Source organism: Leptinotarsa decemlineata, unplaced genomic scaffold (genome assembly GCF_025532065.1).
Source record: "Leptinotarsa decemlineata unplaced genomic scaffold, Ldec_3_MD MMD2_tig00000591_RagTag_RagTag, whole genome shotgun sequence".
NCBI lineage: Eukaryota > Metazoa > Arthropoda > Insecta > Coleoptera > Chrysomelidae > Leptinotarsa > Leptinotarsa decemlineata.
In genome coordinates, this window is record NW_027412552.1 from 202,622 (window position 1) to 227,292 (window position 24,671).

Below are 24,671 nucleotides of genomic sequence, written 5' to 3' on the forward strand. Positions count from 1 at the left end.
AAAATCATTCGACGTGTTTCGGGAAATGTTTACACTCACTATGAGATAAGAAATATACGGGGTGGCTCGTCTGAGATAGAACACCCTGTATACAAGTAATTTCATTTTGAGCATAACAGCTATATTTGTGTCTCTCACCAAGAAACTAAACATGCTCAATAGCTGAAACTGATAACATATGTTCGAGACGATTGTACAAACATTAAAAATCGCTCATCGAATGTACTTAGTCCGCGAAACTTGAACATTTACCTTATTTTTTTAACAAACCTCGTATGAAGAATCGAATTCGATTTCATGATGATTTTTTTTTCAGGGTATACCTATTATCGGCGAGCTTACAGGTGTGATTTCGAAATAAAGTGGTGTTTTATTGAGAGTAACACCTTCAATTTGACCATTTTCACCTTACAAAATATACACAATGTAGCATGTGTTCTATATTCGTTCAATGAAAATATGTTAGAAATAGCCACTTCTAGAAATAAAGAAAAATCGAAAAACACTATTTTCCACATATTATTGCACAACATGCTTTTACACAATTTAGAATTGGTTTAGTGTATACAAGGAAAAACGTGAAATACTTTGGTCTCATTGATCCAAAAAAACCTATGAATTGTTCTAAATCCAACATAAGCACTCCCCAGTTTATGAATTAGGTATAAAATGTTGAACACTGGAATGAAAAATCAACTCAATTTCTTCTTAATCTGTAAAAATTCAACACATAAATTATTGGAAAACTTATAGTAATGAATCAAATTCTGAATAGTCGATTAAATCTAAAGAGTATATTTATTTCTAGATACAGGAAAATCTACAGTATATTATTTCTATAAACATCGGACAACGACAACAAACGTGATGGAAATAATACAAATCCAACCCCAACATCGAAAGCATTGAAATTTGGATTATTCCTTTAATATTTTTATGGTTTCTATATATTTCTGTATCGTTATGAAAATAATGTTACGTTACCAAAATGAGAGTCTTTATTATTCCTGTGATTACTTTGTTGTGCATTTTGATCAACAGTATTTGCACTACAAATTACAATTATTACATAGAATTCTACAGGACCTAATCATTCACTTTAGCATCTTTCAAAAGTTTGGCAGATCCCGACCAATATCGTCTTCCATGTCTGTTGACGTTGCACATCAACCTCAGTGACAGAAAGTAAATGATCTCGATGATCGACAATACCGAGAATCCTGTGAATAATCCCAAAATACCTCCACAGTTAGCAAGAAAGTCGGTCTGGCCGTACAATTCGTTTCTCTCTGAAGTTATGAACTGTTGCTCTTTGAAGAATATCGTCAGTCTGGTCATCTGAACTCTGAAAAAGTTTTATGCAAACGCATTATTTCATACAATATCATTATGTAAATACCAGCACTTGAAGAAATTTAACTTCTACATTTCTATACAAAATAATGTGAAAATTTTTCAGGAAGGAAGAAAGCAAATGAAGGGTACAGGGAAAGAACGACAATAGTCCATTCGGACGGATTCCAAGGAAATGGAAAATATACGTTCAATTACTAGTAAGAAACCAAAATGGAAAGAAAATAAGTCACAAACAATATTTTTCAGTAAATAACATGTTTTTTATTCAAAAATATGAACAAAATCAACATTTATTCAGAACTTATGACGTAACAATAAAAAAATAATATTTAGACATGGACACATGCCACTTTTAACCTGTATCAGGTGTCTATTGGTGCGGGTCATCCACAAATTCGTCATCGCTCTCTTCAGGTTATTCGGCAAATGTTAATTGTTGATAAAACACTCTGGCTTCTGCTCTCTGAAAGAATTCAGTCAGATCTTGCAAATCCTTCCATTTGAGTTTTTTGACGGGAATTGGGCACTGATAAAGTTTTGCCAACACTTCCTCTTCATTTCTCTGATTATTTTTATTTCTTTGGTTCTTTGTGAGTAGTTTTCGGTTAAATTTAGAACTAGCATAAAGACCACAATATGTGGTTCTGTGGAACACCAAGCGGGAATTCTCGTTTCAAAACTCCAGCATCCTGATAGGCCGAGTCGGGAAGGGGCACTTCTTTAGATAAAGCGGCGATAAAAATAAACTCCAGTTTTGAAATACAAACTTTTTGCCACAGTCAATCACTTCGAATGGTGTAGGTTTTACCCGGCAATTTCTTAATTCTTCTCTCCAGTCATCTGGTACCTCAGTGTATGCTTTTTGATTCACGAGGCTCATGTCTCGATCACATTCGAGGTATCGAGGTATGAATGCCCCCTGATCGGGAATATTAGTTTCACAGTATCAAAACGGTTCTTTTTAATGACCAAGTACCGAAGCACCGAATTACAGTGAAGTTTTTATTTTGTCCTGCGCAGGAATCACAAAATATTGACAGTTTTTTCACCTCCATGGGCAGGATATCATAAAAGAAGTGACACAGCAAAGAGCAAACGTCGTCAGCTCCTTTCTTAGCAACAGTTTCATCATGGGTGTAAAATACAGATCTTGTATTTGACAGAATATGAACGTTGAAACTTATGAAAGTCAGTTGACGTTTATAGTAAACAACATTGGTGGTAATATTTGGACATGGTAAGTTTTTTTGTAAATCCATGGCGATACTTTCCATACTGATCGACTTTGAAACACGTTTGCGGTGATTTCTCTTACGACTGTGAAATTTCTAACTTTTTGTTAGATGTAGCTCTTTTTCACGCATTTTTTTCTCCAAATCATCGCTTGCCATTTTCCTGGTGTTATCATCCAAGATGGACTTAGGACAGTGTTAGAGTAAGTGAAGATATGTCGGCTTTAAAGGAATCACACGTGCTGCATGTGTCTTTGCGTGGATACCCAAATGAAATATTGAAGTTACTTTCAAAAATTTCTCTGAAACTTTCGTAGGAAAGGTTATTATCAGCGTTACGATCAGAATACATTTTGTGCAATTTGATGATATTCAGGTCTTCAGACAGATACCTTTTTTTCGAGTGTGTCATGGAACAATGTGATTTGCTCTCTTTTAAGCCTTCTGAAAGTTTGTTAGGCCGTGTATTGTGTTTTCCACGCATGTCGATGGATGATTTCCCAGTTAACAGTAAAGACTCCCTGACGTATCTAGCTCGACAACCTGTAATGCCATGTAAAGACAAAAAAGCCTTAATACAAACTGAACTCCATCCGGCAAGGACTGATGCCGTTTTTCCATACAAGGTCGCGGACTAATGCCACCCTTCCCAGGTATAGGCAATTTTGTTTCTGTTGTTTTGAGGACCTGAGCTACTTTAACCATTTAAAGATTTCATCATCTGATAGGTACTACAATACCCCATAAAAATAAACTGTACGCTCACTTTTGCATGAAAATGGACTGATGCCGGTTTTTTCCTGGACCCTTCAAATGATTTGCGTGAAAGTCACTTCTTTGTGACTTTCACGCAAATCATTTGTGACTTTCAGACACAAACTGGGAGAAAAAGAGCCCTCTTGAACTAGCTACTTTCGTAGGAACATTGAAAACAGCACAAATCTGGATATTACTGCTAGATAAAGCCTCAATATATTCATAAAAGACAGGTGTCCCATTCCGAAACATCGATGTCCGCCATCGAGTCTTTCATGTGAGTGAAATGTTTCTTCTTTAATTGTATAGTAAACCTATGAATGACATCTGAATCAATGTGTATTCCACAACTAATGAGAGGTAGGATTTGAACAGTGCAAAAATTTTTGAATCGGAACCAACAGGGTCTGATTCATACATTTTATATAAAGAGAACAAAAGCATCCACTTTGTCAAAGACTTTTGAAAGATCTGTATTTTATATCAACTTCTAAGTGATTCTCAACTGCCTCATTTGCAAATTGTGAATGAATACCAAAATGCTGCAAAAGAAAATTGTGAATGAATGCCAAGTTTTTGCAGAGGAGAATTACGTTGCTTAGACGAATATTTTATTGAGTCTAAGACAAACAAGAGAGACTTTTCAAAGATCTGGAAAACACCCACATCAATTAACGTTCAAAACGGTTATAGAGTCAGATTCCAAAAACAAAATATCCACGATCCAGCACCTAAACTTGCCAAATGTTCTATCAGTGGTGATAGGCTGAATCAAGAATGCACCGAGAAGCTTGAATATGATGTCATCTATGAAATCGACGGGAAACAAACATTGCCTATCCAAGATGAGAAACTTCACCAGCACTCAAAAATTCAATTTGCATTATAAAACTAGTCTGTTTTTTACTCACCCAGGAAATTCACTGAAATTCACTCTGAATGCCTGGAACAATTTTTCCCATTCATAATGTCCCTGGGAATATTCTGCGTTGTATGTCAGTGAAGTGCATGCGGGAAGGCAATCGCAATCAGGGGAGGAACTGCTTCTTTCAGATTCATAGTTGGATATGCCATATTCTACTTCTCTTATCAAGAGTTCTTCTAGAAAATTTGGAAAGTTTCATTATTAGAGATGTATTCCTATCAAACAGGCCATCGAAAAAATAAACCCCACATCAAAAGAACACCTAGCATCTACAAAAAACTTTTATATACACTGAATTTTAATTTTGCACCTCTTCTCAGCTTATTAGTATATGATTCGTTAAGCGATAGAAGAAAACGAATTCGAAAAATGCTTGCCAAATATTTGCCTATTCTTCTAGGAGTGATATTGTACTCTTATATTTTTTTCACAATCTACCTATTTCCCTACAATTTCAATCATTAATTTATCTAATTGAGAACATCTCCAACTTGTTGCTGCCTAGAATAGGATGATAGTACCTAATTATAATAAATGAAAGTTTAATGGAGACATATGTTTGAAAAATGGAAGCTATATAAACCAAGGGGTTGCAAATTACTTTACGAAAAAGCCATAGATGAATCAATGACTGTGACTCTGTGAATGTACTATCCAAACAAAGATTGAGAAATGGTGGCGAACCATTAAATCGTAGCAAAATACTCATCAATATTATCAAATATGTTTTCAAGTGGCATTTTTCAAGTTGTATTTTGAACTCATTTCAGGCCGTCTGGTATATGAGTATTATTTTTGGTATTTGCCATATACAGTGCATTCTAAAAGTATAAATTCATTATTACATATCAATAGGCAAACAGTCATTATTGATCTTTTGAAAATCCATACTAGATACAAGAATATCATATGCAACAAACACAAATGGTAGATGAATGCGTTGGTATTGCAAAACTCAATTATGAGTACATAATTCCCAAGATGTAGATGTATCTATTAGGGTTTTTTACATGCACCAGTTCTTGCAGATCGATGGATAGGAAGGGGAAAAACAGTGAAGTGACCTGCTGAATCTCTCGGTCTCAGCTCATCAGACTTTTTGTATAATTTTACAGAATCTACATTCTGTTCAGATGAACCTGCCATCATATATGCAATATCTTGCTAAGTTATCTTGAGAATCAGGAATCAGTTGTACAAATGTTTTCAGGATCCTTCTTAAGTACAAATTTTATCAATATAAGATTAGACTAGCTCATGAATTGAACGAAGATGATTTCGATAGACGTATCAAGTTTTGTGGAAGTCTCACTGAACGGATCAACTGCCATCAGAATTTCTTGTGTAAAATTTGTTTTCTCCAATGAATTTTTGTTTAGTTTGAATGGAGAGGTGAATAAATAAAATTGTCGATATTGGAGTGATACGAATCCTCATTTATACCGTCAATATTCAGCTTGAATTACAGAGATAATGTGACTCCTTTCATCAATCAACTTAATTGGTTAAAAATGCAAAACAGAAGAAAAATGCATTTCGCTTGTTTCATTCATAAACTGATAAAAACACAACAACCCACCTATTCGGTAAATAAACTCCTTCCCAGACATCAGATACACTCAAAAAACCTTAGATTTAACAATAATTTTGACATTCCGAATCATAACGATTCTTCACGTATCATGCTGTAACAATGTATAATTCATTCAGTGAATCTTTGAAAAATTCATCACTACCGCTATTCAACAGTAAACTTAAAAAATTGCTCCGCCAACAGTGATCCAAACATAAACATTTGAATTTAATCTTACTATTGTCCTGAAGTTGCCATTTATTTTTTGTAATGTTTCTTTTTTTTCAAACGTGGTTGAGTGGAAGAATAGCGGTTTGCTAAACTCCGCCACGTAAAATAAAGACCATTTATTATTATTATAAGTTCATACCCAACGACCTCAAGAACTGAATGTTTGGGCAGGAATTTCAGGTGACCACATCATAGGACCTTTTTTTATCGATGATAATTTGACTAGTGATACATATTTGAACGTGTTGGAGAATCGAATAATATCATATCGAATACATCAATAGGGTAATTTTGAAAACGAAATAGTTTCTCAGCAGGATGATTCACATCCTCATTATGCAGCTCCAGTGCGACAATATTTAGATGATCATTTTCCTGGTCACTGGATTGGCAGGAGAGGTCCTACAGAATGGCCACCAAGGTCTCCGGATTTCACTTGTGTAAATTTATTTCTATGGGGTCTAAAGTGTCTGAGATAAAATCAACAACCTAAGAAGATTTGAGAGAGAATATCATGAGGCATTGCAGAGAAAGTCCCGAGCTTCTCAACCATATGAAGGCGAATATGGAAGCTCGTATCATTGAAAGGAAGTTGATGAAAACGTTTTTGAACATTTACTAAAAAGAAGTTTTTCTTCTCATTGTCCAGTCATCAGATTTTTATAAGCGGTTGAAATCTGCTCATCATGAAGCATCTGATAATGCGAAACAATATAGGGTGACCCGTTTAAAAAAATTGATGACATGCGATAGGGGAAGTAATATCAAATGTGATAATGTCAACAGGTACCCCCCTTTCTATTAAAGTTGACGTGTTTTTCATTTTTGCTGTATATATTGAAACAGTCAAGGCAAACACGAGGTGTGATGTACAATTGAAATATATTCGATATCAAAATACTTACGTTTTGCTTCAAACATACATTCCTGACTTCCGGATCCACAAATTCGGGTTGTATTCTCATCTGAAAAAAAACTATATGAATCAACAACAGACAGGAGGTGTAACGAAATGAAAACTACTCTCTCTAAGTTGTGGAGAATGAACATTCGGTCCTTGTCAATATCAACCCAAAGAGTATCTTCTTAAATTCTATACTTTTCAGAAAAACAATGAGTCAGTTTAAGTTTGTTCCATGTGACGTGAGTCGGATCGAATTTTCGAATGAAGTGGCTTACAGATTTTGTTGTTTATCAATTTGTAAGGAACATAAACTTCTCCACTTACGAAGACGACATCTACAGGATTCATAGAAAACTATAACCTCACTTATCCAAGATAAAGAACGGTTCCAACAGTGCTATATTGCAAAGCTGAGCTTCTCATGGAACGGTGACATGTTTCAGAAGCTCTGTAACTGTTCTGGCCAATGCAGGGGGCAACATTACATCCATAAAACGTCACGGTGGAAGATAGTTTGAATAACAAAATTGAGATTTCTAACAAAATATTGAATTGTCCAACTTCTTCGAACAAATTAAAATATCTAACAAAATTGTGAAATCAACTCTTCAAAAAGTATCCAACACTAGCTGACCCTGCGAACTTCGTTCCGCCTTAAAAGCAATGAAAAAGCACATTTTTTATTTGAATAATTTGATTTTTTCATTTATCAAGTATTCCAATTATTCTTTGCTAGGTTGCACTCTTTAGTTAAGCAAGTTGTGATACACGACATTTTTTGTTTTATTATCAGGCGCAAGTATAAACAACACAGATGGTGTTCCGACCCATGAACATGCCACATATAGATGACCATGTGAAAAACATTGATTTTCCAGATTCAGACTACAAACTTTCAAGGATTGGCTTTGTGATTTGTTAATGGTCATGGCGAATGCAAGACGAATTGGAAATTGAAGTCTTTTAAACTCAAACGGCATATCACCTTCGAATTTTCCTTTGAGTATCATCGCGTGAATCACTTTGTTCATAAATTTACTTACCAGCAAACGTGTACCGTTGTAAAGTTTTGGTGCGTTTATGTTTCGAAGTATGATTACTATGGAGCCAACCTTCAGGCATAAATTGTGCGGTGGTAAGCCAGGCACATCCAAGGAGTTTAGAAACTCAGTTGGATAGTTGGTAGCTTCATCTTCATTTGTTACATAGTCAATTGATTTGAATGAATGCATTGTTCCAATGATATCATTCTGAATTATGTAGTTTAGATCATCTACATCTTTATTCTTAGCCGCTAAAATTGCTCGCTCACTCAACCATTCATTATTTTTGTAGTAAGTAATTATGTTTAGGTATACTTCGCTGATAAGTTCATCTTTCGATGAGACAAAGTTACAGACATTCTGAGGAAATGAAATCAATCCACTCGATTCGTCGACCAGTACTCGACCATTACCGATAGTCAGTAATTGCTTAAAGAAATCTTCAGCAGATGTATCATTAAGCAATGCAACTCTCATGTTTGTTGTTAGCTGAACTTTCTTCACATAGCGCCATAGATTCGATGGTTTGAGGCAAGCGTTTATTTCGTCGGCAGCCGTGTTTGGCGGAAATCGCCAGACAGTAAAATCATTGCACCTCCAAAACATCTCGTGTCATTGCGTAGATCTTTCAATGTTCAGTTAAATACCTCTAATACACGTTTGTGCGCCATGCTACATTCGTCCCATATGATAATTTTCGATGCTGAATAAACGTTGGCCATTGCGGAGTTTTTTGAAATATCACTTGTTGGTTCTTCAACAGTTTGAAGATTTACCGGCAATTTTAATGCTGAATGAACCGGACGGCATCCTTCTAACAATGTGGCTGCTATTCCAGAAGAAGCAACTGCAAGCGCAATGTTGGAACAGTATCTAAAACTAATGACATCAGGAATGTCTTACCAGTTCCACCAGGGCCATCCAGGAAATATAAACCACCATTTCCATCATCAATTGCCTTCAATAACCATCGACAAAATTACGTTTACCTCTCATTTAGTGGAGATCATGGAAAGAACTCTGAAGAAAGTCGGTAATCATTATGAAATAGGGCACTTATGGAAACGTGACAACCTTACTCTACCGCCTAGTAAAACTAATGCCCTGAATCGTTTGTATTGTATGGAATGAAAAATGGACAAGGATGCCAAATTTGCTGAAGGTATACTGCAAAGATTACTGAGTATCTTCAAAAAGGATATGCCAGGAAATTACATCCATCTGAAGTTCAGAATAATGAAAACAACTGGTATCTTCCACACTTTGGGGTTACGAATATCAACAAACCTGGAAAGATTCGCCTGGTTTTTGACGCTGCGGCAAAATCTCAAGGTGTGAGTCTTAACGATTTCCTTTACCAAGGTCCTGACTACGTTCCATCTTTGGTATCTGTCTTGTGGCGATTGAGACAGGGAAGAATTGCTTTTGGAGGTGATATCAGAGATATGTTTCATAGAGTTTCAATTATCGAAGTATGGCGAAGTATGGAGAGAAACCAAAGTCTAGATGTTTACGAAATGAAGGCGATGATTTTTGGTGCAATATCGTCCCCTTCTGCAGAACAGTTTGTAAAAAACAAAAATGCAGCGTGTTTTTTAGATAAATATCCAGGGATTGTCCGTGCAATGGAGAAACAACATTACGTCGACGATTACTTGGACTCTTGTCATACGATAGATGAAGCTATCGATAGAATTCGAAACGTTATTGTTGTTAATAAAGAGGCAAATTTTGATATGGTGAAGTGGATAAGTAATTCAAATGAAGTAATGCAGTCGATTCCAAAGAACCTGCGTGCTAATTCTCAAGTAGATGTGAAACTGGACTCAAAAATGTTAGAAAGAATTCTGGGCATATTCTGGTCTCCTACCACTGACGATTTTGTATTTATATTGAACCTGAAAAAAATCCCTGATGAAATCTGCCATGGAGAGAAAGTACCAACAAAAAAGGAAGTACTGCGCACGGTTATGTCAGTATTTGACCCACTTGGTTTTCTTGCTCCTCTCATGATAAATGCTAGAATTCTGATTCAGAATATATGGAGAAGTCATATTGACTGGGATCAAGCTATAAAAGGAAAACTTTTCTACACCTGGCAATTGAAACATTATACTCCTGTCACTATCAATAGATATTACTTTCCTAATTCTACGTTAATCAACAAAGTTGATTTGCCTTTATTTTCCGATGCAAGTGATAAGGCATATGCAGCAGTCGCCTTTTTGAGGATGGTTGAAAATGACGAAGTCCACATTTCATTTCTAGCAGCAAAATTCAAAGTTGCTCCAGTGAATCAACAAACCATCCCGAAATTGCAGTTACAAGGAGCAGTGCTTGCATGTAGAATGGCAAAATCTATAAGGAAGGAACTGGAATATGAAATTGATAAAGTTTACTTCTGGACTGACTCAATGGTTATTATTCATCAAATAAGATCTGAATCAAGAAGATTCCCGGTTTTCGTAGCTTGTCGGCTTGGAGAAATTCACGAAGACTCTGATTTGTCGCAATGGCATTGGTTACCCCACCTTCCTTTGTTATTCCATGTCAGATGCGTTTTTGCTATATAACGTTTCATAGTGGCTTCTTGGTGAATTCACGGTTTTCTATGTCCCTCTCCTTGTTCTAAGCTACCTCTCCACCAATTTTCAGCCAAATTGGTTCATCCGTTCTTGAGTTATAATTGGTGTAACTAACACCACTTTTTTAAATATATATATATATATATATATATATATATATATATATAGATTTCTGATCAGCAGCAACGTGGCATACCATCGGAAAATTTTGTAGGAAGTAATTTTTCAAACTACACTATCAATTATTTTTCCAATGAATGAAATTGTTTCAGGATGAATAGTCAATTAATAATTGACTGTGTTAAAAATTAATCCTTTAAAAAGTAAAGGTGAAATACTTTTTTTCACGCATCAATAGAGATGCAGAAATGTCATGTTTTTTTGACAGTTGAGAACTCAGCGGGTCTAGATGGAATTTCTATAGATATGTTAAATCATCTTTCTGATTCTACCTTGAACGTACTTGCCGAAGCCATGAAAAGTAATTTCCTCATGAATGAATGAATGAATGTTGTTTATTGATAGTAAATGAACATACTAAAGTAATACACGTTAAAAATAATAAACATTACAATGAACCAACAGAAGTTGTTGAGAGCTTCAACAACTTGTACGTGGTAACGCAACACATATTTACATCTTTTACAATAATTAATTTAGTACACTAAACACAATATTCTATCACATAGGTTGTATATAAGTATATAAAAACAATAATGAAAATTAAGAGATTTGTATAAAAAAACAAGAAGAATAAAAGGTAAAATTAGAATTGTAGAAACAAGACAGCATCATTCAATTATGGTTTGCCAGTATTATCTTGACAATCACTCAGCGATGTGTAGCTATATTTATGATTATTATCATTATCATTATTGTATTTCAATCAACTCACGAATCTCTCTCCTGGATCTACTTCTGATATGAGCTATGAGGCTCCTTTTGAATTTTCTTATATTATTTTCACTTCTGACATATTCCGGTAGGTTGTTATAAAATTTCACTCCCAGGTATGAATAACTCCTTTGTCCGATATTTCTTTTCATAGTAGGTGCAACACATCTATCCTTATTTCTTGTTTCATAAGTATGAATGATACGTTGTAATTTGAATCTGTTTGCGTATTGCCATATGTTGACCTGCATATAAAACAGCTGTCGAATGTCAAGAAGATTTGTTTCAGAAAATAGTAATTCTGTGGGGTACATTCGATGTTTGTTCAACAGGATTCTTAAAAATTTATTTTGGGACACTTGTAACGTATTACAATATGTTTTTGAAACACCGCCCCAACCTATAATCCCATATTTCAAATGTGATTCCACAAGACTCTGATACACTATGATTTTTTCTCTTGAATTCAAATATTCTACTATTTTCTTATATCTGTACAGTATGCATCTCAGTTTTTGTATCAGATAGTCAATGTGGATATTCCATTTAAAACAACAATCCAACATAATTCCTAAATATTTTATTTTATTTGTGGGTCGTATAACAAATGAATTTTGTATGGTAATGTTGTAGTTTGGGAGGGAAGTTTCAAAATTGCTAAATGGTAGATAAAATGTTTTTTTGAAATTGATTGATAAAAGCCTATTATCTAACCAAGATTTTATTTTTGTGAAATCATTTTCAATTTTCAATTTCAAGTCATACCAGTTCGTGTCTTTATATATTACAACCGTATCATCGGCAAAACTGGTTATTTGGCCATCTTTTTCAAGTAAAAATAGATTATTTAAATAAATAGTGAATAGCAAAGGACCCAACACCGTTCCCTGAGGCACACCACATGTTATTTTTTGTGTTTTGCTCAATTTATTTTTAATTTTAACTTGCTGTTTTCGATTTTCTAGATAACTTTTGAATAAACAATGTGCTGTACCTCTAATTCCCATATCTTCTAGTACTTCTAAAAGTATTGAATGATCAACGGTGTCGAATGCCTTCGCCAAGTCTAGAAAAATACCTATTACTGGTTCTCCTTTATCTAGGCTATTGTAAATAGTGTTTGTTAAGGAGTGTATCGCATCTTGAGTAGATTTATGTTCCCTAAATCCGAATTGAGAGTTAGAGAGTAATTTATTTTTTTCAAGGAATGTATTGACTCTGACCTTTATTACTTTTTCTAGAACTTTAGCTAGACTTGATATCAAGGATATCGGTCTGTAGTTCGCTACAGTATGTTTATCTCCAGTCTTGAAAACAGGTGTAACAATGCTATTTTTGAAGGCGGTTGGAAAATGTCCTGTTTCTAGTACACTATTTATTATCGCTGTTAGAGGGTAACTTATATAATGGACTATTTTTTCCAGCGTTTCAGAAGTTATCCCATCAAATCCGGGGGCTTTATCAGCTTTCAATTCCTGACCTATAATATTTTTTATTTCTGTTTCAGTTGCTGGATACAGAAATATCGATTGACAACTCACTGTTCGTTGTTCTGCATAGGTACTTGGTTTATTTATCCTATCAGCTAGTTGTTTCCCTACATTAATGAAGTAGTTATTGAATATATTCGCCATATGTTCTCCATCACTGATTAATTCATTATCGTCTTTTATATTACATATTTTGTCTCCTTCATTTCTAGCAACAACCTCATTAACTAACTTCCACAGTTTTCTTGACGAATCTCTTTCTTTCTGAACTTTCTTATTATAATAATCTCGTTGAGCATTTTTTATCAATGTTTTCGTTTCTCTTTTACAGTTTACATATGCATTCCTTAATATTTCATTATTAGGGTTTTTTCTGGTTTCCACATACAGATTATTTTTCTTATTTACCTGTTTCACCAGTGAGGGAGTGATCCATTTTTTTCTTTTTCTCTCGTTATGTTTTATTCTTACATATATTGTTGACTTTGTTATTACCTCCTGTATCATAGTGATTAATTTATTAGTTTTAGTTTCGATGTCATCTTCCAAAAGTACGTCATTCCACTTAGTGTTTTCAACATTTTCAATGAATTTTTTGTTATCGATATATTTGATAAAGTTTCTATCATGATGGTTTCCCATTGGTTTTTTAAAAGTATTCAGAACGATCTGTAACACAGTGGTGTAGTGGTCAGTTATAGATGTAGATATTGTAATAGGTAGTATCGTATCATTGATATTATATTTTGTGTGTATAAATATATGGTCCAGACAAGTACGAGAGTTATTTTGCACTCTGGTGGGGGTATTAATCATTGACTGATAACCATATTCACTCAAGGTATCCAGATAGCTTTTAGCTTCTTTTGATTCTTCTAATATGTCTATGTTGATATCGCCTAGGAACACTTTATAATCACATGTCTCCTTATTATTTGCTAATATGTCGTTCAATTCTTCAATAAATGTATCTAATTCACTGGCAGGAGATCTATAAAATGAATTGATTAAAAATACTTTATTTTCACAGTTAACTTTGAGGCTAAGGAGGTTACTTTTATTCAGTTGTATAAGTTGATGAGCGACATATTGTTCTGATCTAATAAATACTACTACTCCATCGTTTTGGTTGTAATTGCCATAATTATACAATGTTTTATACCCAGCAATATTATAAACACTTATATCAGCTATTTGTCTTGTTTCTGTCAAAACTATACAGTCGATGTTACTATCCAAGCTTTCTATGAACACTATGAATTCATTCAAATTGCAACCAAGGCTACGTATATTGGTATTCACAATTTTAAAATTAGCAGTTGAATTATTTATTTTTAATACTTGTTTTGCCTCTTCGGTTGTATCCAAATCAAACGTTTCATATTTTTCAACAGTAAAATCATTAATGTATGGATCCATTTCATTGAATATTAATTCAGGAGCTTATTTTGAAATTAGTTAATATATTTATAACAGGAATAATAATACTAGAATCTTAAACTAAGATATTATATGTAAGATTAGTCTTTCTACACTATTTATTTTTCGAAGTTGAATTGTTTCTGGTAGGACGTCCTGATATTTTGGATAGATTCTTGGTCTGTGCGAGTAATCGAGAGGTGTCGGAGTCACTATTTTTTATTGTGGGTGTTATTGGTTTTCTGTCAACATCCGTTTGATCCTTAGCTTTTCTCTTCTCTCCAACTGTCTCCGCGTCTTCAAAATTTTCCAAAATTTCTGGCTTTTCTACGTTTTCTGCGTTATGTTTTCTGTGATCTAATATATGATTAGAAGTTGGGGTGGGTGGTGCGCTATTTGCTTTAGGTAGCAGCTCAAACTCGAATTCTTTCCGTCATATCTCAAAATAAATAATATCTCTGGGAAAGGAAGGTTTTGCCTTTCTCCTCCTTCACCTCTATACAAAAACTGTGAGAAACTCACAAAGGAAAAAAGAAAGGAAATCATTCATTCATTCAAAATGAACTATTCATGTTTTAGTGGGGTTTTTTCCCACCTAACCTCTTCAAGAGGAAGATCTTCCTCTTGAAGATGATTACTTGGTGATCGAAACACGTGTCGAGGTGTTAAAATAACGGTTTTGTGTTGGGAAAAAAACTCTAGTGATATTCATTACTACACCAACGGTTCCAAACAGTGCATCACGAGTATTCATGTGCGAATCACGCTTAGAAGTCAGTTTCAGATACAAACTGGAATAAATAGCCTCCTCGACACAACTAGGTACTTTTATGTAAACAATGAATAACACGAAAGAAAAAATACTTTCGAGAAACTACTCACCAGTTGATACTGTCGGTTGTTACGAAAAACACTCTTTCGTATACAGTTTGTACTCCAAACATTCCTTATAAAATTGAATTTTCATTAACTTGACGAAGTAACTACTGGACTCGACTTGACGTTGATAATTGACATGATTTCAACTCTAATCAAGTCAATCCGTGAGTCCCTACTTGTAATAGTTATATTCACTTCGACTGTTATAGATTTCAAATATCTTGTACTCTGTCAATAAGAACTTAATATATGATTTTAAAAAGTGAAAGTATATTTGTCTGTCTGTCTACTTTTCGATAATATAGGTGCTAATATACTCACGTGGCATATGATAAGCCACACAGCCGCATCTAGCCAAAGTGATGTTCGTCAAACATTCTACTTGACAGTTTTGTTGAGTGTAGCTCCTGTAGAAGGCCAAATATCTCTCAGTTGGGAAAAAGCACTGCCTCCTGTGAGCTTCGTAGTCTCTCAGTCCGGGTGAAGTCGTCATCATGTCGGGTTTCACAGATACCACTACTTCTTGGTTCAAGGAAGCGCGGAAGTACTGGGTTCCTACTCTTGGTATCTCAGCAGGATGATGGAGTAGTATCTAGAAAACCAGCTACACTAGAAGTACAGTTTTGGTTTGGTGAGGCTGATTCATCTATTTATGATATAAGAATCAGTTATGTGACAGATTAAACCAATTATAAGGGGTCTCCCAACAGGGAATTCTGAACTTTGACAACTGATAACGGCCACTATGGAGCTAATAAGTTGCATATATTCAGTTTGTTTTGCCGAATCAACATGGATGAATATATCATTCAACAACACCTGCAAATAATTGAATTATTCAAACAATCTGGTGGATAAATTTGAGTCCACTGGTTCAGTAAATGATCTAACAACACCCATACGTTGACGACGAAACACAAGATCTGCCAGAAACATCTCCGCTGTCTATGAGGTGTGCAGAAGAATCAGAGGCAGTCTATTTCGCGTCGCTCACAAGAACTTGGCTTTTCACAGACGAGATACGGATATGCAATTGGTTAGTACCTAGTCCACTAGATGGAGTGACATTTTTGATGTTCGCTCCAGCTCAAGACAAGGAATAAAAAACTGTGAAACTGACGCATGTCGGATATAATCCAACACCCTTCGTGGTATTAGCCAGTGGAGCAGTTGTTTTCTGACAGGCGTCAGTCCATTCAACCTTCTGTGTAGGTATTTTCGAGACTGGCTTGAACGTTTAAAGTTAATTTCTTTAGATTTGTTTACTACCAGTTTTCAAGCATAGCTCACTGACTAATAAGAAAGTTTTTTCTCCTTATTCAGAGGAATCGGGCAAATTACGGATATGCAGTTGGTTGGTACCTCGTCCACTAGATGGAGTGACATTTTGTTGTTCGCTCCATTTTAGGAAGAGGAATGAAATAATCTGAAAGAATTCCGATTTTCAATTATCGAATATCATTGGTGGATGATGGCCAGCATCTTACATTGATGAGTGGCTAATGAGCCCGAAACCGGTCTGCAAGTTTGCCTGTTCCAAAAGATCGACTCTCTCAGTTGTATTGCCAAATTGCATATGCAGGAAATTTTCTGTGAAGATTCCTTCACTGACGCCTGTCGGATATAATCCAACTCCCTAGAAAAAGGTTTTCAAATTGATAGAATTCACACTGATTTCAGTAAACCTTTGATAGGGTAAACCACGGTGTGCTGATTAATATACTTCAAGAAACAGGTTTTCCAACATGGGTAACATTTCGGTTGAAAAGTTATTCATCGGATAGAAACCAGTTGGTAAAAATTAAAAACCACATTTCCAGTGATATTCATGTTACATTTGGTGTCCTGCAGGGATCACATCTGGGCCCACTTCTCTTTAATATTTTTATTAATGATATAGCTCTCAACTTTCACTACTGTTAATGCCTTATCTTCGATGATGATCTCAAAAATTATATGCCGGTCAACTCCGACATAGACTGTGAAAACCTTCAATCTGATTTGAACGCATTAAACATTTGATCACAAAATAATGGAATGTCACTCAATGTTGACGAATGCTATTGTATTCAGTTTTCTAGGTCCAATAATCCTATTCAATCCGATCGTCGAATTGAAAACAGCGTTGAACGGGTATTTGAAATTCGCGACACCATATTGACTCCGTAGTCAGTAAATCTTCTTAGCTATTGGGTTTCGTTTCTAGAAATTCTAAAAATCTATGTGTTATGGCTTTCAGAACGTGAAAAAATGGGAAAAACCCGTGCATAGTAAAATAAATGAATAAATAATATCGATATTTTTAATAGCACACGAGTTATATTGCCGATCTTCTAATAACTAGTTGTTTGAAAACGATATTACCTGCTGTACCTCAAATTGTTAATTTATTGAATACGTCTTCAAAAAATGTGACCAGATTCCTTTCAGAAATACAAGTAATCCTCATTTTCTTTTTGTCTTTCTTTCTCTCAAGTTTCTATAGCTTTAAAAAACAAAGGAATATACTCTTCGGTTTTGCACTCAAATCTCTCAAATACTCAACAATATTCTTCATAATATAACTTTGTTATCACCTTCCACCAATCAAATATAATATTCCCTATGACTACCTTGAGTTTTTCTTCCATTACTTCACGATGTTCATTGGTTAAATCATGAACATCAAAAGAAATATTTTCCCATAGAGTACCTTGAATCCTTGAACCGGGCCCTTGCAAACATAGTCCAAATCTGGTAGCCATGCCATTAGAACTAAATTAAGACCAGCAGAAGAACCAGCAGATAGAGCTCTTCTAGGAAAAGTTTCCATAGGAGCGTCTTTGGGATACCCATTTTCCAATGTCCATCCTTCTGATTCCCTTCCATGCTGCATGTATTCACCCTCCATGAACCTTGAAAGAATAATATGATGAAATACAGGAAATGTTGCAAATTAGCTTCTATTCGTCTAAACTTGATTCCGAATACTAATCATAAATTTCCATATCATTGTTCAAATCAAAATGTATTATATGAAGGAGAGATTAGGAACTGCATAATGAGTAGTAAGACCTCGTTAATCCTCAATTTCTCAAGTTTCGTCTTTTGGGGACTGCGGAGTTCACAATAGGTACAATTAACGAAAAACAGATTTTTTTTTCAAACGAATATGTAAGAAAAATATTTCTTTATATAATAGCACTAGATGCAGAAACAGTTTCATCTACTGAAATTTGAATGTATTTCTACAATTTGTGAATAATGAATTTCATCAGTACCTATATTGAACGTGGAATAAATCACATAATTCAAACCGTCTTGAAAAACACTGGTACAGTATTCATCACTTTCTATTCTGTCCACTCCAAAGTGGTCCCCATTAGATATTTTACACTTGTGCCAGCGTTTTACAATTCTCAAAGCATGTACTTTGTGGTATGTCTGCTCAATTGTCACAAAACGCCGTCCTTTCATAGGTCTCCAATCTTAGGAACAGAAAAAATTCGCAGAGGGTCAAATCTGGTCAATACGATGACCGAGGCATCTATATCTCTGTATCTGTAGAGTTGGGAGGGTGAGTGTAAGCCCACGCACTTAGGCCACATGTGACCCATTGTACATCCTCCCGAGGAGTTGTCCTCCTAGGTCATCGTCCCTCCTGTTCTTTCCAGGAAGGTGGACAGGTCGCTGGGAAACATCTCCTTTATATCGGCAGGTGTAGGCCAAGACTTGCCGAACACACACTCTCTTATTGACAATAACTCCGGGCACTCGCACAGGACATGCCTGACAGTCTCATCTTCCTGTTCACACATCCTGCATAGAGGTGTGTCCACTAGCCCCATATTATGTAGGTGTTTCCTTAGCTGGGGGTGGCCAGTCAGAAATCCTACTGGAAGGCGTAGATTTTTCCTGGTCATCGCCAGATATTTCTTTGGCGCCAGCTTCCCAGGGTCGCCCAAGGTGATCCTGGCAAGTTTACATCCTTTGATTTCATCCCATCTCTTCAACAAGCAAAACACTCCTGACTTTTATGCCTCTCATACGTAGCTCGCGAAATTTGAAACATTTACCTTATTTTCTCAACAGACCTTGTATTTCACATTTTCACCAATTTTTTTTTTTTAAATAAGGGGCACTTACACCTTTTTACGGAACAATTCACTTCTATCCAGCATGTTGAAAGTGAAACACATGCCATCTTCCGTTAACATTGGGTAAAACATATTGTAGCAGCTTTCATTCATAGAAGTCCATTTACAAGTGAAAAATACATCTTCAAATTGAGGACCGATCTGAAAGAATTAAAATCGGTCAATATATTCATGCCTGTCTTCCACACAACCCACTTCTGACACAAAATTTCACACACAAAGCTCTGGGCTCATACTTCCTAGTTTTGCATTTCAGAAAAACCGAAGAGATTCAGCTTAGAAAGAGGGTGTTAGCTTCTTCGAAAAATTGAAAGTTATGTGTGACACAATAATTGGGTTATTCAAAGGAAAATCGATTATTTCGGTGAATCAGTTATCAGAATAGTAGCTCAACTTACCGACATAAGGTACTTGATTGTTTCCAGTTCGGTATATTTTTCTCCTCTTGTATACAGATGATTGTCACAAATCAGAGAACTATCAGAAAACTTCTTCAGCCTGAAATATAAGTTTTTTTCGATTTATCGTTTCATTGAAGACATTTTGTTTCTGAAATATCTGAAAACTGTACTCTGTACTAGTCTGATATTTAAATAAGCTACGGGTATGATTTCCATATCAAAATGAGTCCCCCTAGAAATGAAAATTGGGGTAAAAGGGGCGCGTTCACATATTTAAAATATCTTTTAATTAGTGTTCCTCTATATCGCTATATTTCTGGAGGCTGAAATTTTGTATATAGGTTCGTTTTATATCGTAACTGTGCAATAAGAAAGGATTTTTAATTGAATATCTCAACTGAGGCGCTAGCCGCGGGAGAAAAAGGCGAGTCCATGAAGCAAAATTATCTTTTCGTCACCGTTTCTTCATGCCCTTAAATTTTTGGTGGGTGAATTTATATTCAGTATCAGCATTGCACCCGTACGTAGCCAGGACAGCTCGCTAGTATAATGTAAACGAGTACTGTAACGACATATAATTCTGTCTTTATGATATTTTATGAATAAACTAGATTACAAATTTTGTTTGGCACTTCTAAATACCTAATAGTACCAATTTGCGTTAAACAGAATATATAAAAAATTACAATGTAGTGTCTAATCTATAGTTATGACTCAGATACTTACTCATCATCAGTCATATTATTTCCCATCACAAACTGTTTGTAAGCTTCAGTAAAATTGTACTTTCTCTGTCTGGATTTCGTTTCTGAACAAATTGTTATAGCCGGAAAAGGAATTTGCCAAACAGGGGTGGGGCTTCTAGCGAAGCTTACTAAGACTGGGGAAGCGTCCCACTTCATCCATGTTTTGAAGATCTGATCGATACACACGTATAAGGAAATGCAGAACAGGATAATCCACCACAATCTGGAAAGAGGTTGAAGCAATAATCCAATGGGGGCACATTTTAGATATTCATTTATTTACAGTATAGTACAAGATAACTAGAATCTATGATAGGCCAACGTCTTAATTTAGCCACATTTTCCTTTCATCTACCCGCAGATTTTGCATATCTACTTATTTCTTAATATCTCAATTTTCTCAAAGCATCATCTATCATTCGTAACTATAGTAAACTTTTACAATTTCTTTTTTTGAACATTTTCTTATTTCAAATAATTTTATTTCTGGTTCATACTAGTTTACAAATTATATCTGTTATATTAATTCCAAAAATCATTAATTTCATTTCCAAATTTTTAATTTGACGTTTTTCTCGCAAGTCACGTGAATGATATTGGAAATTGAATCCACATGTTTCTAGAAATGATATAAAATCTATGAAAATCAAAATATAAATAGTTGACTTGGATGTCACACCAATAGGTGTTTCGACTTTTGCATTTACGCAGTTATTTTTATCAAGTACTTTTTTTGGTTATTCACATTGTGTCTTCAATCGAGGACCGCCTGCCCGGTACTAACGATGTCCAATATGCTGAAACAGCTGTCTACCGGTGGCTCTTAAATTGAAGTCAATATGGGAGTGATTGGAATGGTACTTTTCTATTTATCTTTTGATCTTTATGGAGTTATTTTCCATCTAAGTGAGATTTCAAAATCGTTTTGGAATCCATTATTACTTCATTATTACTCACCTTTCGAATACGGATCGGTCCTGTTCACCCATATACTTGAATCCGTGTATTCCAGTATAATCGGTGAATTCTTGAAGGTAATATTTGAAGTTTTTCCTGAAGCCAGGATATTTTCTCCTAGGTTTCAAAATGTCTTTCCTCTTTTCCATTTCTTTCATTTCTATCCCATTTTTGGTATTGGAATCCAAGTCTTCAGCAAAAGTACCATTCATTTTGAATTATTATCTGGAAAATACTATCGCACATATTATTGATTCATTAATGTATAAATCATCAACAGACTGGACAACAGCATCTTCTATTTTGTCATGTGCTACTCTAAACCTGTCAAATTTGATATTTTTTCGAAAATGTCCAAGAAATCGGTTTTTTTTTTGTTCAATTTCCAATGTAATACCTTTTCGCCAAATCTGAAGCAACTACTGTCACCTCAATTTTTTTTCCAATTTTGTCAATTTTCTGAATCTTTCGCTCAGCAATTCAAACGAAACATTAATGAAATTTCGTAATACATCTCTGGCTGTATCTATGTCATGCTGGTAAACAGAACAGACGACTCTTCAAGGCGAGGCCATCAGGTTCAGGGTCGCCAGAGGCTGCCCTCAGAGTGAGGTACTGTCTACCCTTCTGTGGTCGTTCCTGATGGTTAGTCTGCTTGACGCCCTCGGCAGAAGAAAAGTAGATCTGCAAGCTTATGCAGATGACCTTGTCATCTTGGCAAAGTCGACGTCGGGAAGAGTAGCCTGTAATATCCTCCAAAGCACGATGGACGTTGTTCACAGTTGGTGTCTGAGGAAGCAGAAATGAGGAAGCAGAAATCTGTCAACCCCAACAGAACTGTGATAATCCCCTTCAGCAAGAGGAGAAAATTGGACGATCTAACGCCACTTTCCCTCAGTGACGAGGTCATTCCATTTGGAACGGTAGTGAACTATCCTGGCAGTGTCCTCGATAAAAAATTCACCTGGAACGCTCACTTAAAAAAAAATTTACACAAAGCCAGATTATCCCTATGGATATGTCGGAGGATTTGTAGTAGAACTCGGGGGGTTTAAGTCCCAAACAAATCCATTGGATTTATGTGATGATTGTCAGACCGATGATTACTCATGGTGCAATTGCCTGGTGGCCGAAGGCTTTACAGAAAACAGCCCAGGCGAAGCTCTCTGGCTTACAGAAACAGGCTTGTCTGGCCATTAGTGGTACCATCAGTATCACACCGTCAGCGGCCATGGTGATCCTTCTAGTTCTATCTCATCTCCACATTTTTCTGGAAATAAGGATTTCATTGCACACGATTGGACTGCATTGCATATTGCCAATTGCACGAAACAATATGATGCAGAGTGCAACAGACTGTTGGTAGTGTAGTGTTCACTAGTAGAGAGGGCTAGATCCTTCGGGAGAAGGAAATATTAGGAGCAGATAGTTGTTGGTTTACAGATAGATCAAAAACACCTTCCACCTGTCTAGGAACCTACGCGACTGAAGTTCAAGCGGAAATTCATGATATTGGATTCCTGGCCATACTGGTTTGGAAGGCAATGAGGTTGCTGACTCCCTTGCAAAAAAGGGTGCTGCAAGCAGGTTCATCGAACCACTACCTGTCATTGGCATCGCTTTAGGCTTTGGCAGATAAAATTTGAACACCTGGATGTCAAGAAGACTTATGGACTTCTGGCAGAATCTTCCAGGATTGGCTCACTCCAAAACGTTCATCCACCCTTCGAAGATTGATACTAAACAGTTGTAGGACTACAGTAGGGATGAACTACGATGTCTAAGAGGCCTTCTTACAGGTCACTGTCATTTGAAGCTCAATATACAGAGACTCGGCCTGTCGGAAAACGGTGTGTGTCGCAGCAGAGCACATACTTTGTGTATGCCCCGCTGGGAACCGAATCAGGTTTTAAGAGTTCGACAGAGCTGTTTTCTTACCATCTGACCTGAAAGACTACTCATTATACAAAATAATCGGCTTCGTTAAGAAGCTGTGTTTATTTGGTCGAGTGTGAATAGATGTGAGCCACAATAAACCTTGGCGGGTTGCGGTGGAAGGTCGAATAGACCCACTCACTTTAGAACTAACCTATCCTAACCTACTTCTTTGAATGATCTTCTCATCTTTGTTTAAAGTTAATTTTGAAATTGATTACTTCCTTCCTTTCTTGATAAAATTTCCATATTTTTTTGTATAAGCACGGAAAAGTAGAAAGCTAAAATCTTTTTTACCCAAAAATACTGGTTCTTCTGAACTGTAACTTCTTTCTTGTTTCACCAACTAATTTGTATTCATGATGATCAAAACTCAAATCTGGTTCAGATCTGCTAATGACTTAAACTTGATTCGTGAAGAATAGTGTCATATTTTTGTAGTCAAAAATATCACTGCTGAAGTTATGAAATATCTGAATGCAATGATGAACTAATCACGACCAAAAATTCCATTGGAGGAAAACTGAACTAATTATCAATGAAAATTCATTCCGATCTGATAAAATCAATATTTGCATCGATTACAAATCTATGGTAACGAAAATATTTGCTACACACATGGAAATGAGAGAGGGACACTTGTTAGATAATAGTTCTATTTGACTCACCTCAGGACAACTCGCTTATAGAGAAGAACTCGAAGACTGAATGAGGAAAGGGCGTTTTTTGTTTTCTGGAGGTGTTTTTTCACAAGGGACATTTTTTCAGGCACGCGATCCCTTATCGATCAACCATCTTTTTCACAATATATGTTGGATTTTAATAAACTACTTTGTTAACACTCCACTCCCTGTATCGGGGGAATAAAATTGATTAAGTACATATTTTTTTCATACTAACTCAATATTAATTAGTAAAATTGTCAAAACAGGCAGACGTGGGAAGATGTTAATTAATATTTTTATGCATTCTGTCCCATGGGAGGGAAATTGGTTAGTGGAAAAAGTACCGTTGAAATGTAACATTGAAATTATTCGTGAAGAAATGAAATTATTGAAAAGCTTCAAATATATATTTCATTTCACCTATATTGAACGTTTTTTTAGCTGATACCACTATTGCTATCTGAGAAACGGTAACACCAATAAGGTCGGTTAAATTTTCGTTATCCTTCAAAGTTGCAATAGTTAACAGGCTGTTAAAGTTGTA

General features: G+C 35.6%; 1 protein-coding gene across 2 annotated transcripts; it reads right to left on the bottom strand.

Moving 5' to 3' along the window:
- Positions 1–774: 774 nt before the first annotated feature.
- LOC111512040 (pickpocket protein 28) lies at positions 775–24,269 on the bottom strand. Of its 2 annotated transcripts, none has more exons than XM_074174505.1 (10): positions 24,131–24,269; positions 21,528–21,752; positions 20,551–20,793; positions 19,822–19,921; positions 19,413–19,564; positions 17,980–18,181; positions 15,609–15,879; positions 6,979–7,038; positions 4,256–4,445; positions 775–1,345 (listed from the first exon to the last, which is right to left on the bottom strand). In XM_074174505.1, the coding sequence occupies exons 2-10, from the start codon at positions 21,737–21,739 to the stop codon at positions 1,087–1,089; spliced, it is 1,689 nt and encodes a 562-aa protein (XP_074030606.1). In that variant the 5' UTR covers positions 21,740–21,752; positions 24,131–24,269; the 3' UTR covers positions 775–1,086. The 2 variants fall into 2 exon arrangements, with proteins under 2 accessions (XP_074030606.1, XP_074030607.1); XM_074174506.1 differs by having other exon boundaries at positions 21,528–21,762.
- Between the last annotated feature and the right edge of the window lie 402 nt (positions 24,270–24,671).

Bases quoted from the DNA above. Each gene is read 5' to 3' on its own strand.
- LOC111512040 (XM_074174505.1), bottom strand. From the start codon at position 21,739: ATGAATGGTACTTTTGCTGAAGACTTGGATTCCAATACCAAAAATGGG. The intron at 18,182-19,412 runs GTAAGTGCCCCT...TATTCTTTCAAG, and splicing joins GAATTGTTCCGTAAAAAGGT to GTTCATGGAGGGTGAATACA. The intron at 7,039-15,608 runs GTGAGTATATTA...GTTTTTTTTCAG, and splicing joins TGTGGCTTATCATATGCCAC to ATGAGAATACAACCCGAATT.